At 38.9% G+C, this 19,092-nt stretch overlaps 1 protein-coding gene across 1 annotated transcript in view; it reads left to right on the top strand.

Moving 5' to 3' along the window:
• Window positions 1–1,434: 1,434 nt before the first annotated feature.
• The window catches only part of tns3.2 (tensin 3, tandem duplicate 2), a 43,186-nt gene continuing 25,528 nt past the window's right edge, over window positions 1,435–19,092 (top strand). The window contains 14 exon segments of the mRNA XM_029430130.1: window positions 1,435–1,457; window positions 5,555–5,752; window positions 6,987–7,037; window positions 7,124–7,246; window positions 7,342–7,406; window positions 9,365–9,448; window positions 9,727–9,839; window positions 10,118–10,178; window positions 10,275–10,350; window positions 11,359–11,488; window positions 11,729–11,794; window positions 12,859–12,963; window positions 17,481–18,109; window positions 18,111–18,405. Coding sequence (XP_029285990.1) covers window positions 5,603–5,752; window positions 6,987–7,037; window positions 7,124–7,246; window positions 7,342–7,406; window positions 9,365–9,448; window positions 9,727–9,839; window positions 10,118–10,178; window positions 10,275–10,350; window positions 11,359–11,488; window positions 11,729–11,794; window positions 12,859–12,963; window positions 17,481–18,109; window positions 18,111–18,405 — 1,948 coding nt within the window. The 5' untranslated portion in view covers window positions 1,435–1,457; window positions 5,555–5,602.

Raw genomic sequence — 19,092 nt, forward strand, 5'->3', positions numbered from 1 at the left:
CATTATTCAAAAAATAAGAATACTAATAGAAATAATAATAATAATAATAATAATAATAATAATAATAATAATAATAATATAATAATAATAATAATAATAATAAAGATGATTAAAAAGAAAAGCAGCAAATCTTCACGTTTGTGAAGCTGGAACCATGAAATGTTTTTACACGAGCCATGAAATAGTAGTTCAGCTGTACTTACTATACTGTTGGCAAGTTTAATTTGAATATGTGACATATGAATATGAAAAGTGCGCTTATAAATAACATTTATTATTATTATTATTATTAATTTATAAGAAAACATTATATTTAATAAGCTCTTTATATATTGTGTATTCTTCAAATATGTTAAATAAATGTAGTGAAGTAAAAATCACAATATTATCCACAATATCTATTTTAATATTGCAGTAAATATAATAAAGAAAAGATGCGCCACGATCCTTGTAGGTCAGCACATACACCGTTATGATATTTTCCCCACAAAGCACGAGAAAGCGCAAGAAGTATTTATTTCGCCTACAGAAGCCACGAAGTACGAGTTTGAATGAGCCAATGAAGGCAACATGAAGTACTGCATGGTTTAAGGAAACACACAATCTGTAACTCATGTTCTGGCGCCACCTAGTGGGATGAAGGCCATATTACCACGTTGACCAGTATAATATCATTATCTTATTATTTTATTCTCTACAAGTCATTGGTGGAGGATCCTTTACTTAAAAAACATACCAGGCTATCAAAGGTATATTCATTATGCAGCAGAATTAATTATTTAACATTGATGATGTATTACAGTGTTAACAACACTTTAAAGTTGTTGTTGGCCATAGTAAAGCTATTTTAAACTTCTTTATTTTGTAGTTTCATCCATAAAAAAGCCTCATATTTTACCCTGTGTATATACAAACTAAATCTACATAATTAGTAGGTAGAAGTATAAAGTAAAATGGAAATACTCAAGTACAATTACTTCAAATTCATACTTGTGTACTGAGTGCTTAGTTACATTCCACAGCTGCTAGTTAGCACTGTAATCTAATAAACCGTGTTTATGATTCAAAGTAGTTATCCCTCATCAGATAAGGGTTTGAGTATCCTTGACGTTTAAAAGTTTGTCAAATCTTTTTGTTTCCAGGCTTCATCTTAATCAGCTACTGTATGTGCACTGTGAGTACTTTTAAGAGAGAGGTATCAGTAGGTTAATACTGTCTCAGTCTTTGTCACTTTCACATGAGCACCATGGTGTACTGCTGTCACATTGCAGTCCAACAGAGGGCAAAGTGCAAGCTGCACTGTGACTGTATAGTTTATCATGCTCTCTCTCTTGCTTGCTTTCTTTCTCTTTCTCCCTCCCCCCCCTGTCAAGTCTCCACCTCGTTTTCTATACCAGTCAGACTTTTACTCATCAGGCTTCATATTGCTGTGATTTTCTTGTTTTGCAACATCAAAGGTAAGACCCGTTCCTATTGTCTAAAATGTGTACTTTGGATTTACAGCAAACTACAGTAATGTTAATTTCTCACTTATTCAGCCAGTTCAATGTTCATTCATGTGCGACATTATGTTAGTCTTTCCTTGAATTTTAACGGACACTGACGCTAGTCCAAATGTTATTATAGACCACCACTTTCAGTAAACAAAGTAACATGTGATGACTGGGGGGGGGATACTGACACCATAACACTGAGCCCCAGGAGACGTGTTTCCACTGGGATTCATTTTAAGAGCTCATTAAAAGTCTTAAAAGCCTACGTTTCTAAGGACAAGTGAAAAACCCTGCCAGTGGGGGTGTGATAATCACATTTATTACCAATGCAAATGAACTTGCCTCAAATTAAATGACATGAATTGCATACTAATTAGATGGAGTATTATTAAGATATCCTTGAAATAAGTACAATAAAATAAAATAAGCTCACCCTGCTGGCAGATTTAATTCAATGTATTTGTTAAGACAATTCAATAAGGAGTCTCTGTGGGGATCAGATGGACTAAAGAGAGATTAGTTTACTGCTCTAATAAAAATCCTTAATGGAAAGGGAACAGAAAGGAAGAGTAACTAACTGGAGAACACACTGGAGGATGACGAGCGAAACAATAGTTGGTCACAGTGACGTGTTGCTGTCAAACTTGGTTCTGGTATTTTGCACAAACACTTTAAATTTCAAAGAATCTGTCAGTTGGATTACCGACACATCGATGGCTCTATTCCTGCAGCATTTAAGAAGGGAGAGGATGTTTTTCACTGCCAAAAGGAGAGAAAAGAAAGAAACAAAGATGGCTAATCCATTTCAGAATGCCTTCCTTTAAGATGGGAAATAGGGACTATAATTAGATGTTGCGAGTTTAAGCTCAGGGACTTTGTTAAGTAGCTCTCCCAATAGCAACCTGTGTGTGTGTGTGTGTGTGTGTGTGTGTGTGTGTGTGTGTGTGTGTGTGTGTGTGTGTGTGTGTGTGTGTGTGTGTGTGTGTGTGTGTGTGTGTGTGTGATTGTGCGGTTAAGTTACTCACTTCCGTTTGTTTTGGTTCCTCAGGCGGAGCGCTGACAAATTTAGATTGCAGAAAGTCTAAAAATGTTGAAAAAACAGAACATAAATACAAAATTGGAGAGTAGACACTCATTAAGATTGTTTGCCCAGCCCTGTCAACTGTTTCAGCGAGGACACATCGTACACCAGTACAGGAGGAGTGCATGTTTGTATTGAAAAGTAAATCTTTCCCACGTGGCTGGGTCCCACATGTGTACCATTTGAACCACCTTTTTAGTAGTTTGTTGGCACAAATTCATCTTCTGGCTTAAGCCCATTAAACTCTGGTGGAAAGCTAGTGAGGGATCAGGTCTTTGTCACTGCACGAGTATTTCACTTGCTTTTATTTCTTAAACATTTAAGAAAAAGGGGGAAACGAAAAGAGAAGTAGCACAATTTTGCTGTTTTATTCTGTTCCTTATTCTGAGAATGTTGTTTTGCATGATCAATTAAACAAAAGAAAACTAAATCAGTTAAACTTAATTTGTGGATACAGTAAAAATCAATACATAAAAAAAAAAAAACACAAATATCCAACTTTAAAACACATCCAAAATTAATATGACACCTAATATCCATTGAAAGATAACTATGCCTTGAAATCACACCATTAAATAGTACAGTATATTCTAATTAATAATCTAATTTAAAATATGAATTCATATAACTTGACTAAATTACCCTGCAACAAAATAAGATATAATATTTTGATTAATTTGAATTCAACTTTGAACCTTTACAGACCTCATGACCCTGTTCTAATGATGTCAAGTTAAGTTTTGGACATTTGACAAACCTGGCATTCTTTACTCTCCTTTGCAGACACACACTGCATCGTGTACCATGCACGTAGTCAGGCCAACAAACACGGCTAGCCATCACACAAATTAGACTACAGTATTTGTTTAACTAGACTTTATGGGTCACCAAAATAATTAATCTGTTCACATTAAAGAATAATAGTGGTGTGAAACATAAAATAGGTGACAGGATTGAAGCTGAAGTACAGTCATGCTGCAGTGCTTCCCAGTAGGTTATTATTGTGCATTGCTCTGGTAAAAATGGTTGTATCACTGTTTACTCTGCTGTGGTCACATGGTCAGGGTGAAGGCGAGGTTAACCACAGCTCTGTGTATGCTCGTCTGTTGATCTCACTCCCATAGACATGCACTAATATGCATGTAATTGTCCTGGTCCATATGTTAACACAGATCCCAGATACCACAGAATTGTTCACTCCATGGTTTAAGGAATTATGTGGCGGGATGTCACATTATTTAGGTCTTCAGGACTTTTTAAGTTTTAAGGTCAAAATAACAGTACCTTAAAGTACTCTAAACAGAGTGCTGCAGGGATGACGTATTTTTGTAGGCCAACACTGGAAATGAGCATCGCCCTGGTGCCGTTAACAAAAACAGGATTTTTCCATTGGGTTATTGCAGAAAATAAGTGTGGCAACAAAAGTTTATAGTACTTAAACGTTTTGTTCAGCAAGCTAATCTTCACAAATGAACACAATTTTTATGATTTTTGAAGCGTAAATGTAATCGACAGAAGTAAAAAGCTAACATTAGGTTATAAATGAACTACACCACAGTCCCATAAATTCACGTCACCGCCACGTGATGCCGTTTAGTAGTCTCATTTAGCCACTTTTTTAGCAACCCCAGGTATTTTACCAAAAATCCATACAAACCTATTGACTTCGAGACGAGGGAACTGGAAGTGCGAATATGCTGACTCATTTCTGGGTGTTAGGACTCATTCTCGCAGTATGTCATTAGTTATAGGGGCACAGACAACAATTCAGCTATATTTTGTAATCCATACACTAAAACATTTTCACTGACAGCTAATGCTTTCTGTCCTTGTTCTACATTTTTTCAATTTGCTATTCTGTATAACATATGTGAAGCTACAGGCAGAAGCTGGCTAGCTTAGCTTAGCACAAAGAGTGGAAACGGGCAAACAGATAGCCTGTCACAAATTAAAATGTTATATTTCTTTTGTTTAATCCACAGACAAACCATAGTGTAAAAATTAAGAATTGTAGTTTTATGGTTGCTTATGTTAGGGACTATCTTGTGCCAAGAAATAGTCTGTCACATACCGCCATATAAAAGGCTAAGCTAACCTGCTGCTGGCTGTAGATATCAATCCTCTCATCTAACTTTCCGCCAGAAAGATTTCAAACTCCTCCTTCAAGATGTATGCCTTAATTGCTGTCACTTCTAACACGGTCACAGTAACTTTGATTTTGTTATAATAACATTTTTTCTAGCTGCTAGCTAATATGCTAGTAACCATGTTCAAACAAGATGAAAAATGACTCTCAACTTGTTTCAATGTCATTAATGCTGTCTTTAAATAAAATCATGAATTTTGAGGTCTTAAAACCTCCATTTGAACACATCATGATGATCTTTCAAGCTTCTTTAACCTAATCACAGATAATACCATATCATGGGGCAACACAGTAAAGAGGCAGAATTTGGTTCATAGTTTAAACTTTAGTGAAGTATATTAGAAAATTACTTTGGAGCCTTTTATTATTTCAAAGTATACGACCATCAAAGCTTAAAACTAAAACTAAACCTACTTAAAACATTGTAGTCATGTGAATAACTCAAGATTGAACCTTATCATTCTCAGGTCACGGTTAGTGTGTTTGTGCTGATGAGTAACGAGGTCACGATCTCGTGTTTGGGCTCTTCTGTGACTCATCATCACCCCTCTTCTGGTTAATGCCTTAATTAAGCTTTCCAGTGACTCAGCATTTGGTTCAGTTCCTCATTTAGTTTGGCCATGACTCCACTTTGTTTTAACATCACATCCCGTAAAAGGATTTTAGGATTAATAAGGCTGACCGCATTTGAACTTGCATATCTGTGTGGGCAACAGATATCTGCCTCACTCCAGCTGACACGACACACACTCAGATAAACGCTCTGCAAACATCTGCTGACCTGCTGTAAAAATTCTCACTTCCCTGAAATTTCCATGACTTTCATTCTCATAGACCCTGCATTGAACTTCCTGTAGGGTGCCCATGTGACCGAAATCAGTCATGGAGGAACCACAGCGAATCGATCTGACCTACATCACTGAACGCATCATCACCATATTCTGCCCTCCTGAATGTCCAGACGACATCTACCTGCACAACCTGCAGGAGATTGTTCTCATGCTGCAGTCCAAGCATGGACACCACTACATGGTGAGGTGGAAGAAGAACTCAGATCATAAGTAAATGTATACCAGAGGGTAGACATACTCTGTTTTAAGTAAAAGTCCTGCATTCAAATATTTACTTGAGTCAGAATCAGAAAAAATAAATACACGATAAAGTAGAAAGTACCCAGCGGTGAGTAGGAGCTGCTGTAACAGCCTCGAGCGGCGCCAAGTCTGAATGAAGGTGAGTGAAGGTATAAACGTATTAGCATCAAACTATACTAAAAGTAACAAAATAAAAGTCATGCAAAATGGCACATTTCAGAATAAATATATTATAATTATTGATGCATTAATGTATGTGTCACTTTAATATTGCAGCTAGTAGAGGTGGGAGTAACGTTTTACTACTTTTTATACTGATAGGTAGTTTTATTTATAATAATACATCAGAATGTATTATTTGATTATTTTGTACAAATAATCTAAATCAGCAAAGTAACTAAAGCTATAAAATAAATCTAGTGCAGTAAAATGTAAAATATGTTTCTTTGTAGTGGAGTTGAAGTATGAGGTAGCATGAAATAGAAATACTCAATTAAAGTTCAAGTACCTCAAAATTGTATTTAAGTACAGTACAATAATTTACGTACATAAGTACAATTTGTCCTCATCTTCTTTAATGACACATTCCTCTAAAATCATTTTGGCTTTCTCTCATTTTGAACAACTCTGTGGTTACTTTCATGTCAAGTCAAGTTTAATTACAGTATACCAGCCCAAAATCACATATTTATCTCGCTTTACAATTTGTACTGCATACTGTGAGACATTTATTTTGAAAATGATATAAGTTTTAAAATCTCCCTAAATTAAAAATATTTGGGCCTTTAATTAAATAAAAAAGTTTTAATGAACAATAAAATAACAATAAAGTGAACAATAAATAGCTACGCTTGTTTTAATCCTTAATGTTATACGTTATTATAATACAGTTGTTTTCTTTTTTGCTTTGACATGATTTAATTTCCAGTAATCTGAATTTGAACATCATTAGAGAGTTGTTTTACTTAAGATCACAAAAACTTAACATTTAAATAAGTAAACGTAAGTTCCAGCTCCACACCCACTATCTACTATGGTGAAGACTTTTTGCTTTTTAAACGTTGATCTAATGATATGGTTGAAAGTTCATTAAGTACAATGAATACAATTGAAAATGTAATTTTCTCATGGTGTTCTGTCCTTTTCATGATAACAATGTGTCCTTCCTTCTGTAGCTCATCAACCTCTCACAGACAAATGAAACTCTCACCAGAATGAACCACAAGGTAAAGTAAACACTGCAAAGTACCAACTTGAGAGGTTAAATGTTGCATCGTATGATATATTACAATATGTGTTGTTTGTCTGTCAGCTTTTGGACACCGGTTGGGTGGATCTTCTAGCTCCTGACCTGGATCAGATGCTCGGTGTGTGCACGACGATGAAGAACTGGCTGCAAACACATCCAAAGCACGTCCTGGTGTTACACTGCCGGGTAAACATCACTGACTCCTCTGCACAAATTGATCAATGACGTGTCTGACAGTATATAAAGTTTATCTATCCTGATTCTGTGGTTGTCCTCCGCAGGGAGGTAAAGGCCGGCTCGGAGTTCTGGTGGCTTCTTACATCCACTTAAGCAACATGTCAGCCAGGTAACACTGATGCCATGTGAATTTATTTAAATGTTATATAGAATGGTAAATAAGCATTTAACTTTAATCATTTTCAGACCAAAAGAAATGTGGTTACAATGAGCAATCTCTAGTAAAACATGCTAGCTGCTCAGTGAGTCTGCAGTTCAGCTAAATGCTAGTGTCTACCAGCTAACTTGATCACAATGACAATGCTACTGTGCTAATGTGCTAACGTGCTAATGTGCTACTGTGCTAACGTGCTAATGTGCTACTGTGCTAACGTGCTAACGTGCTGATGTTTACCATGTTCAACGTTATCATGCTAACATTTGCTAGTTAGTACTAAACACAAAGGAAAGCTGAGGCTGATTGGAATATCATTAGTTTTGCAGGTACTTGGTCATAAAACGAAGTATTGGACAAGTTCTACATTTTATCTGATGATGGTACTTGATAAAAAGTTATAGGATCACATGATTTTTAACAATTGATCCAGCAGGAACCATGAATGTCTGCACCAAATTTCATGCCAATCCATCCAAAAGTTGTCGAGATATTTCAGTCTGCACCAAAGTGTAGTGGACCAAAAACTAACTGACGTTGCCGTCCCGTAGTCATGACTAGTGTGGCTAAAAATGTAAGAAACTAAAGCAGAACAAGTGAAGATAGAGGCACTCATAGCATCCTGGATAAAATGTGGATATAGGGATAAATAAAGTATTTAATTAAGGGATGAGGTGGATTTGTGCCTATAGGACTAAAGTAAACTATAGTGGGCCTATGTATTTACCCAAACGTGCACAGGTATCATTTAGAGACATGTGTTGCTGTTTTCTTTTATACTTGTACTGATGTTGGGTGTAACATTAACATGTTTGTGTCATTATCTTTTAACATATTGCAAAACATGCATGATTGTCCCATAAGATATCAATGTCAATGATTGCCCGTCTAACATTTGGCCCAGATATGTCAACAGCTATATTGCAATACAATTTGGCACAGATATTTCTGGTCCCCAAAAGGTGAATCTGAACAATAGTGTTTACTGTTGGACGTGTTTGCAGATCAAAGAGCACTGACAGAACAATAGAGAGAACAGAGGCTGGTCAACTGCATGTCTGCACCAGCCAAAGAGCAGGACGGCTGATTGAAGAGACTTTGAACTACACTGTTATTTGATTTTCGGGCAGGGATCCTGTTGCTGTTGGACACCAGAGAATTTATTTACTCTTAATTTACCTGCATGACAAAGTCTGGGTCTGGAAGACACAAAACATTGTAGATTTCAGTGGAAAGTATTTTTAAAGCAATCATTACAGCCTTTGTGGTTTATGTGTCCACTTTTATGGTTTAAATGTGAGTTATTAAAAGTTAAAAACATTGTCTTTTACACATCTAATCATGGGAGGAAGGGAAAGGTCAGATCAGGTTGATTTCTGTACTGTCAGTGTGCAGTTGCTGTTCATGGCTGAACATCTGAAATATCTGATTGTGACCATTGACCCATTGGCTCTATGTGCTTGTGTGAGTACAGGTATGCAAAGGTTTGGGAATGTAAGTCTGACACAAGGTTTTAAAGTAATACAAATACAAAAGAAAACCATATACCCTTACTTTCCTCTCGTGGTATCAAGGCATGCAGATAGTGTTTTTTTGGATTCTGTCTGTGAGCTTTTTGCTGCCAGCTCAAATATGGAGACAAAAGTTATTTTGTTAGCGGTACATTAAAAAATGACACATAAAAATGTCAAAAGCAGCATATCTTTTGAAGAACCCAATGTCCTTGTTAGTCTGGATAATTCACAGAACACACTGTCAACAGTTTTCATAGGGATATTTTTTATAGGGAACTTCCATCCATTTCAAACATCCAATTATGTCGAACTATCTGTATGGTTAGATACTACTTCAGGTACATTTAGGTGAACTGAGTGTTACATGAATCGCCATCTGAATATTTTCCTCTCTCTCAGTGCAGACCTTTCTCTCGACCACTTTGCCATGAGGAGGTTCTACAATGACAAACTGTCTGCTCTGATGACCCCGTCGCAAAAACGGTAAGAACAGAGTTGATTGAGCAGAATCACTGCAGGTCAAAGGTCAACTCTGGTTCAGGTCTTAGCCTCTGATCTGCTGTGACTGTTGACCTGCAGGATCACTCACTAATCACCTAATTTATCCCCTTGTGAAATAGTTACCGTTATAAATGTACAATAAGGTTATGAAACAAGGAGACTGGCTTGATGAAAAGCACTTTTATCCAGTCATAAAGTTATTTGAGATATTTGTGTTGGGTAGAAAACAAGAATAAATACATTTTCTTTGTGCTCTCTAGGTATGTGTGGATGCTGGGGAGCACGTTAAAGGGAGGACTGAGAATGTGCCCCTCTCCGTCTTTCCTCCTGTGTGTTGTTCTTCATGGCCTTCCTAAAATAAGACCAGATGGAGGTGAGGAGCAGATGTCTGATCTGAATTAGAGGAAGCTTAGTAGATAAATAGCAGTAGCTGGCTGTTCTAGAAGCCCCTCTGCAGGGCATCTACTGTATTCTTCTTTTCATCTTATTGAGGAAGAAGAAGAAAGAAAGAATATGCTTTTCATTTAAAGTATGTTCTAAAGTTCAATAGGTCTGAAGCCTTAAGTCTAAAGCTCTACTATACTGATATGCTCCAAACATTTCTTTCTCAAACAAATGGCACCTTTTGTAATGAAATGCTTCCTCTTACAGCATGTTGTCTCTTCCTGAGAGTCTACCAGAGTCTACAGGCTGTTTGCACGTCAGCAGTCTAGTAAGACATCGTATCAAACCACATCATAATCTCTAAACATGGTGGGATGTTTAAGAAGAGAATACAGTGTGTAACATGTGTTTATATCCATCTCAGCCATGTTAATGCAACCCAGACCGACCGGCTCTACTTTGTGCTCCAGCCAGCTCAGCTGCTCAAAGGAGACATCATGGTAAGTAGTGTGGTGCATTTTTATAAGTTATGATAAAAAACTAAATGTATGTAATGATTGCTAGTGTAGTATGATGCACACAATGTAAATGACTCATTATTGAGAACCATTAGAAGCTAACCTTGCAGAACTCCTATTTGACTTTCCCCTTTGCAAATGTAAAGATTATTTTATTCCCATTTTTAAATACAGCTATTTGTTCCTCTTGAAGTTCACTCAAGTTCAGCCTCCCTTTCTTACCCTTTGCTATTTTTAGTGTTCTGTGTATTTATAATATTTTGGAAAGCGCTTTATTATAAGGCTCTGTAATTTCCAAATAAATTTCCAAGAGGTTTCCTAGAAAAAACTAAATACTTTTATATTTATTTATTTATAGTGAAAATAGGAATGTCTTTGTAAATTAAAGCTCCAATTAAAGCTAAGTAAATATTAATTCATTATGTATGTATTATTGGAAATATTTTTCATGTTGAATTATAAGCTTGTCTGTAGACACATTTCATTCATTCATTCATTCATTCATTTATTTAATGTTCAGCTGAGACTCGTTAAAACACCCTTAAATTTAAGATAGAAATGAACTGGAATGAATTTATTCGAAATTTACCAAAACGCTCTTTTTTCTATAATTTGCACCATATTGCACAATTCTTTTCAGAAAAGTTCCTGGAAAATATTTGAGAAATTCTTCAGAAATGTTGGACTTAAAATAAAATAAAGTTTTACCATTTGTTGTTCTATTTTAATGTCTCATATGTTGGAAATTAATACAAATATGACAAAATAAATAACAAAATATAAGACAAACTAATAACAAATCCTAAATATAAAAGCTAAAGAAATCTAAATCACAACTTCAACAGTTCTTATTCATTACAAAGTTGACAGGAAGTGAAAGTAATTTACTCTTATTTACTGATACTAACTATGCAACAAAAAGGCATTAATCTCAAATGAATCTGATTGAAGCAGCACATATAGGACGTGTCATCTTCTTTTGGATTTTAGGTGGTTTGTTACGATAAAAACAGTCGGTCAGCCAGCCGGCAGGTCGTCTTCCGTCTCCAGTTTCATACGGGCCTCGTACACGGACACACCCTCACTTTCTGCAAGGCCGACCTCGACTGTGCCAGTGAAGGTATTTATATCCTCCACAATGCCAACTGTTATTTCAGCAACTATCACAGTCTGCTGCAATATCCATCTTAATCAGTAACTGATAAATCCTTCAGTCTTCCGCCAATGTAAATATGAACTACCTGAACTAACCTTAGACCCTGTATCAGCTGTGCTGCAGTGCAGGTGTGAAGTACATGGAAATGTCCAGTGTGCCAATTTAACTGTACCGCTGTCTGACTTTAAATTGTAAATATTCCAGATCCCCGGTTTCCAGAAGATGGAAAAGTGGAGCTGCTGCTCTCAGACAGCCCTGAAAAGATTACAGGTACACTTTTTCTGGAGCTTGTAGATACATAAACACAAGGCACCAGCAAACTTTTATACAGTGAACTGTATGCAGAACAGACAACAAACATGCAGGTGAAAATTTGATTCAGAGGTTTTGTCAATGATTGATCCAGGATCCATCGTGTAATGGTTCAAGTTTTTATACTTCTTTTATTATTCAAAACAAACAAGATTAAACGTCTACAGCAGGGGTCACCAACTATCCCTACAGTTTTGGCAACAGAGGAATTATATGTATATTATATATTATGTGTGTCCTTGTTCTTTAAAAAAAAGAAGTTCAGTTATGAACTAATTTCCAAGAAAGATTAGAAGAAATTGATTTAAAAAAAAAAAAGAAATCTTGTTCCGACCCCCTCGATGGAAACAACTGCTCAAACTGACGCATACACACACCTGGACTCCAAGAACTACACACACTCACACACTCACAATCAACTCTCATCCCCACAGACACATTGTTTGGGCTACAGATGCAGATGAACAAAGACTGCACTAAACTTCATTGTGTCTCCTAATTCAAGCAGAGGAGACAGAAATGACTCTGTTCAAAACGTTACAGCTGCACACACACACACACACACACACACACACACACACACACACACACACACTTTCTCACTCACTCACACTCACTACTCAAGTTCAATTAACAGTCACCCAGGTGGGGGCAGTGTTGGACACCAGGAGGCCAAACTGGCCCTCAGCGTGCACAGTCACACCTCTCGCCTCTCAACAGGAAGCAATATGAGGAGTTATCACACACACACACACATCTGATAGGAATTCAGATTGGAGATACTGTACTCTGGAAAACACACAGGCGGGGAAAACAAGACACACACACATTCAGGCACACACACTGACAGACAGTTAGAAGTGTAGCTAAAATGAGATCACATTATTTCTTAAAATCAAATTTGAAATGAGATCCGGCATCAGCTGGTTTCATTGTGTGTGTGTATGTGTATGTGTTGTTGTTTAACTGACTCCTGACCAGCACTGCCTCTTTGTCTGCTGGTCTGTCATTTCCATGTGCAGGCAGAGAGCTGTGGCACAACGGACGCTGTGTGATGGTGGACTATGACACCTTGGACCCTTTGGTTAGACGAGATTCATATCAAGACACATCTTCTCTTGAAACAGGTACGGTCCACTCGTGTTTAATCATCACCTTTAGTTTTAAATACTTCTTTTATCTGTTTCTCTTTCTTAAATGTTCTCTTCCTAATGTTTTTGGATTCCTGTTGTGTCTCTGACTTAATTATTAGACAGGATTTGACAGCAAAACAATATGTTTGAAGACACAGCACTTATCTGCTTCTCTTACATAATGGTGACCTTTATTCTGTTGGCATGCTTAGGAAAACTAGAATGCCAATCCAGGGCTGCTTAGTTCTGACTTTTAAAAGAACAAAACAATGTGTAACTTTTACTTACTTCACAACAAGTGATTTGGTCTCCCTTAACTCCTCAGAGAAATATCTGGATCTTTAGCTTCTAAATGTTCCACTATGCTGAAGCTGCTTGCTAAGGCCGGAGACAATGCTATGAAACTATTTGAACTAAAACAGTAAAGTTGTGCTCTTGACAGCTGAACAACGAGCTGAAACTCACTATAAAGCTATGTACAGCCGACGGGAGCTTCGTCTTCGGGAGATAATATTATGTAGGTTCATCACGACAAGGACCCCTTTCACACTGTTTTCACATTATCATTTCATCCATTGTTATCATAAGAGTATCAATCATAGTCGCATTAAAGGGCCAGTGTGTAAGACTTAGGGTGGTCTATTAGCAAAAAGAATATAATATTCACAGTAACCCAGAATGGACACACCTAAGCCTGGCTCTTGAAAGGGCATTTTAAGTTTGAGTTACCTGAAGGCCACCGTAGTTCACTGACACAACTCAGAGGACTTAGCTCGCCACAACGGTCACAGTTCTTTCCAATGGAAATGGTACAAAAATGGCGGCCGCTCTGTCCATCCTGCTACGTTGTTTTTATGGGAATGTCCGGTGTACTCTCATTGTATTTCTATGGTGGAGAACAAAACGGAGCCAAAAGAAGAGTGAATATTAAACTTACAGTCATCAGGCGTACACAGACACCACTAGATAGATGTGGATGTAGGCAGCTGTTTGCTAACATTTTTCACCATAACAACCTTAAAGGATGATATGTCAAAGTTAAGTGCTTTTTAGCTTGTTGCAGAGTTTTTCTGCGCCCAGGTTGGAAAAATAAATCAGTTAATGTATCCCTGGCTGCTCTTCAGAAGTCGTATTCCCCTGTGGCTGCAGATCCAGTTTCTGAGAATATCTGTTTAGACTCTGGCCTTCACTGTGGTCAGTGCTGCGGGTAATTGTCTGGTCATCAGAGTGACAGCTTACAACTGTTGTGGTCACAAAGATATTCCTGGGAATGGGCGTTACAACAATCATCTAGACAGCAGCGAGACGGGACCCGTGTATTTGGAGGCCGTTGTTTGTCAAAGAGTTTCCATTTAGTTGGAATAACCGTTCACACACACAGAAAAACGGCAACACAAAAACACACATCCAGACAGCTGAAACAATCACTTAAACCGGCGGTTACGGTTTCAGTTCCAGCTGTTTTATGCTGTTGCTAAATCTGCTCTGCCAGCCATGTAATTTAGATGGACCGATCACTGGGGCAGAAATGTGGAAAAGTGGCATGTAAACGCATATTTACACAGAACGCAAACACACATGGCCATTAGGTTTAAGCGCCAGCACACGCATGCACATGAGCATAATCAGGGTGGCAGCCAGTTAGCAACGCAGCCAGTCTCAAGAATGTTGTTTTCAAACCACAGGTGGTTCTGCTTTACCCTCTCAGCCCACTCACACCCCTCCCCTCCACTACTTCTATCACTCCATCTCCCCATCTCCTTTTCTTTTCTTCTCTTTCCCTTTATCTGATCTCCCTTTCTCTAGCTAGCTGAAGCGTGTTGCGTTCAGGTTCAAGTTGCAGGTTCCAATTTGTCCAATATGTCCCCATCCCCCTTCTGCACACAAGTCTCTCCAGAGCCCGCCCCCATGTTTACATTCCCCTCTCCATATTTGGCCGGCTCAAGGTCCTTGTGTTTTGTGTTTCTTTTTCTGGAAAGTGCATTATGTGTGTTGCACAAACTCTTCCATCTGTGTGCATATGTGCTTGCATGCAGTCTAGTGAATGATCCACCTTCAGTTTCATTCTTCTGCATTCCCCCTTAGACATAACGCATGAGCGCACACTCTCTGCACAGCATTGCCAGTACCTGTGTCAACCGGGACAGGATGCAGGGGGGAGGAAAGAGGAGGAGGGATGAGGCAAAGCAAGGCTTGATTTTGTAGTGACGGACAGTGAAGGGGGGGATTCGTAGTGTGGGGACGGAGCAGGCGAGGAAGGAGTGACATGAGAGAGGGGAAAGAGAGAGTAAGAGGTGGGGGTATACAGGGGGGCTGTTAGCACCTTCAGAGAAAGAATGTTCTTTGCTTGTCTTCCTGTGGCAGCCTGTGAGGACGACAGCAGAGGAGCAACTTCCAACTGAGCCGGTCTGAATCTTTTTCAGCCTCCCTTACTCTTTCTATCGGTCTCCTCATCCTTTTCATTCTGTCCTCGTCCTTGCCCCCTCTTTCCTTTCAGCTTGTCATCTGTTTCTCTTTTCCTCTTTCCCTGACTCCAAAGAGAGGCTTCAGCAAGCATTTGCATCCTGTTTCTAGTCCGCAGTGGGAACAGTGAAAGTTTACTCCTGACTGGTGAGTAAGTAAGCTGCTCTTTGATGCTGGTTTAGCATTTTAGTGTGTGTCTTTTTACTGAAGTCTTTATAGTATTGTTCAAGTAATACAGTGTGTATCAGTGTGTGAATGTACTACTGTGTGTGTGTGTGTGTGTGTGTGTGTGTGTGTGTGTGTGTGTGTGTGTGTGTGTGTGTGTGTGTGTGTGTGTGTGTGTGTGTGTGTGTGTGTGTGTGTGTGACCTAACAGACCAGCTGTGAGGGTTTACCATGCATGTCTGGTATTTGAGTTTTATTGCTTCTCTGGACTTAAGAGGCTGTGCTCACACATCTCTGGTATGCACTGTATGTATTGTTGCAGTCACTGTACGAGTCTTATCTAAACTCTTATCAGAAAAGAACTTGCTGTCCAGTATGTTTTAGGGGTGGAACTAACCATAATTTTTCTTTTTTAGATTCATTATTTGATCTACAAAATGTCAGAAAATTGAAGCAAAAGTCTAAAATATATTCAGTTCGCTAACATATTTGACAAAAAAAAGGAGGAAATCCTGACAAAATGTATCAAGCAATAAATCAATTAGCAAAATATTTGCCTTTGACAAATTGATAAATCGATTAATTATTCCAGTTATAGTATCAGAGTTCCCACACCTTCTTTAACAATAAATTCAAGGTCTTCCTTAGCCCAATTCCCTCGAATTCAAGGACCCAACACGACACAGTTTGAGACACGGATCAAGATTAATTACTGTGGACCTTTCTCGAGGCAGGTGGCGTGGGAAACATGTGGGAGACTTGCATGAAGACAGCGGAACGTAACCTATTTACCAACGTTAAGTAAAAAAAAATCGAAAGACAATTGCGATGACCCATGACTATTTATGTCTATTTTCAAAACTAGATTCGTTCCCCTCAAACTCATCAACTTTCAAGGATTCCAGGTACCGTGTGAACCCTGTATGCTTCTGACTTGTTGTAAATCTTAGAAATATGCTCTCTTGTTTGCTACAGACAGTTGACGTATAACACAGTGTGTGTGTGTGTGTGTGTGTGTGTGTGTGTGTGTGTGTGTGTGTGTGCAATCAGCTCTATCTGACCTCAGGTACACGTCTATGACAGACACGTCCTTAGCGTGACACACACATACACAAACTACACACGTATGCATCCGACAGCCCACACAAAGGGGCTCTGTGTTATCTACATGGAGTGTGTCTGGAGAGATGGCTGTAGTCAAACAGGTGGTGTGTGTGTGTGTGTGTGTGTGTGTGTGTGTGTGTGTGTGTGTGTGTGTGTGTGTGTGTGTGTGTGTGTGTGTGTGTGTGTGTGTGTGTGTCATAATGCATCATGTACAGTAGTGGTGCAGGTATGGGGTCATATGTAGTGCGAACATCTTCAATACAAGTATGTAACATTATTTATACTAGAGTTGAAACACTTGAATGAATAGTGGATGGAAAGAAAATAACATCTGCAACAATTTTGATAATTGATTTATCATTAAAACATGTTTTATTAAAAAATAAATCTGTTACCAACTTCTTAAATCTGAATATTCAAAGTTTTTCTTTTCTTGGTTGCAAATTGAACATCTCTGGGTATTTTCTGTGTTTTCTTGCATTTGCAGAATATTATTGAAAATTAAATCTATAAAAAAAAGTTAGTTGAAGCCCTAATTTATACTTCTATGTACAGGTGAAAATGTTTAATTATGATACTTTTCTAAAAAGACAACTATTTTCCATTAATAAATATGTTTTTTGTTTAGTTTTATTGTGGTTGAAGAACCTGTGATTTCATCATGTCCTCCTCACTTCTGACACCAAACCTTCACCCTTGCTTCAACAGGTCACTGGTTGCATCTGTTTTCACTCTTCTGTCAACATATAAACCTTTTATTGACCTTTTTTGTCTTCACAGCCCAACCTCATGTCCTGGACCCTGGAGTGAGGAGGAGGAGTAGTGAGGAAGGTGCTTCGTTCCACCTGACAACCAGCAGCCCCAGCTGGGGTGACCGAGCTCCATCAGCCAGCAGTGATTCAGGCCTGTCTATAGCCTCACAGGGGTGGAGAGGGGCCGCACGGGACACGTATACCCAGGCAGGCAGGCTGTTCCCTGGGGTGGACTTTGAGATTGCTCAGCCTCTTCTGGAGGTCATGACTGAGCTTGCTGTGTCAAGTCGAGGGGAGGGGGAGATGACTGGAGATGAGTCTGGACTGGGACACACTATCAATGGAGAGGCTTCGTCCAGCGAGAGAGAAACTGATATATTAGATGATGAGGAGGAAGTTGATGGTGAAGCAGCTCCTGCTTCCGACCTGCCGAGCTCAAGCAGCATCTGCTCCCTCTCCTCTGAGAACCTGCCCGAAACTCAGAGATCCACCCACACTGAGTACTCCACACACTCCTGGGTTCGGCAGCAGCAGATGGTTGACGTTGTCACCGATACTTACCTTCAAGTTGATGGGGAGGAGAGGTTAAACAGGATGAGGAAAGAGAGGCCGCCACCTCTCGTACTCCCTAAAACGCCACCTCGAGGTCTCAGCAGCAAGGGAAGCAGTGCAGAGAGGACTGGAGGACGAGGACGGCACACACAACATCACACTAAACACAGACGTTACACACAACATACAGTCTGTCAACACCACACACACTTCGTCTTGCCAAGAAGATGATTTGTCGTCGTTAACCACAGACATCGACGAGTCCATAGAGCAGCTGAACCAGTTGATTTTGGATTTGGACCCAACCTTTGTTCCCGTTCCTACCCGGTGTGCCCCCATGTCCCGCTCCGCCTCCCTCCACACCAATGGCCTCAGCCACAAGGGAAATACCCATCACTCAGGTAAGACAGTTAAATAAATGTATAGAAGAAGCATTCCACCTTAATCTTCTTGGCTAGCTACATGGTTATAGGGTTGGTAATGTTGGTTGGGCCACCACTTTGGTCCAGACTGAAATATCTTAACAACCGTTGGATGGATTGCTCTGGAATTTTGTCCAGACAGTCATAGTTCCCAGAGGATGAATCCTACAGACGTTGGTGATCCTCTGACTTTTCGTCTAGTGCAACCAGGAGGTTGACATTTGTGGCTTTGAGTGAAAGTTCTCAACATCTCATGAATGGATTGCCATGACATTTAATACATACATTACCACAAGCCTCAGCCTATTTGGCAAATGCTGACGTGCTAAACTGAGATGTTGAACAGAGTTAACATTGTACATGCTAAAATGCAACATTGTGAGATTAGCATTTAGCTCAAATCCCTGCAGTACAGACTCACAGAGCTGCTTGCATGGTTTTGGATGCTGAAGAGGCAGATATTACAAAACCTCAGCACTCAATGACAACTTTTTCTGATTTGCTAAATACAGCTTTTACTAACAAATATATGTATTTTGGGTAAACTGACCCTTTACCTTGGTAAATTATAACGGTACCTTTTTATATAGCTCTACTTCTACAGAGACACAAAGCAGTCCTCTGTGAAATGATGCCACACTTAAGAAAATACACGTGTGCCAACAA

Source organism: Cottoperca gobio, chromosome 4, assembly GCF_900634415.1.
Source record: "Cottoperca gobio chromosome 4, fCotGob3.1, whole genome shotgun sequence".
In the NCBI taxonomy this organism is placed as follows: domain Eukaryota; kingdom Metazoa; phylum Chordata; class Actinopteri; order Perciformes; family Bovichtidae; genus Cottoperca; species Cottoperca gobio.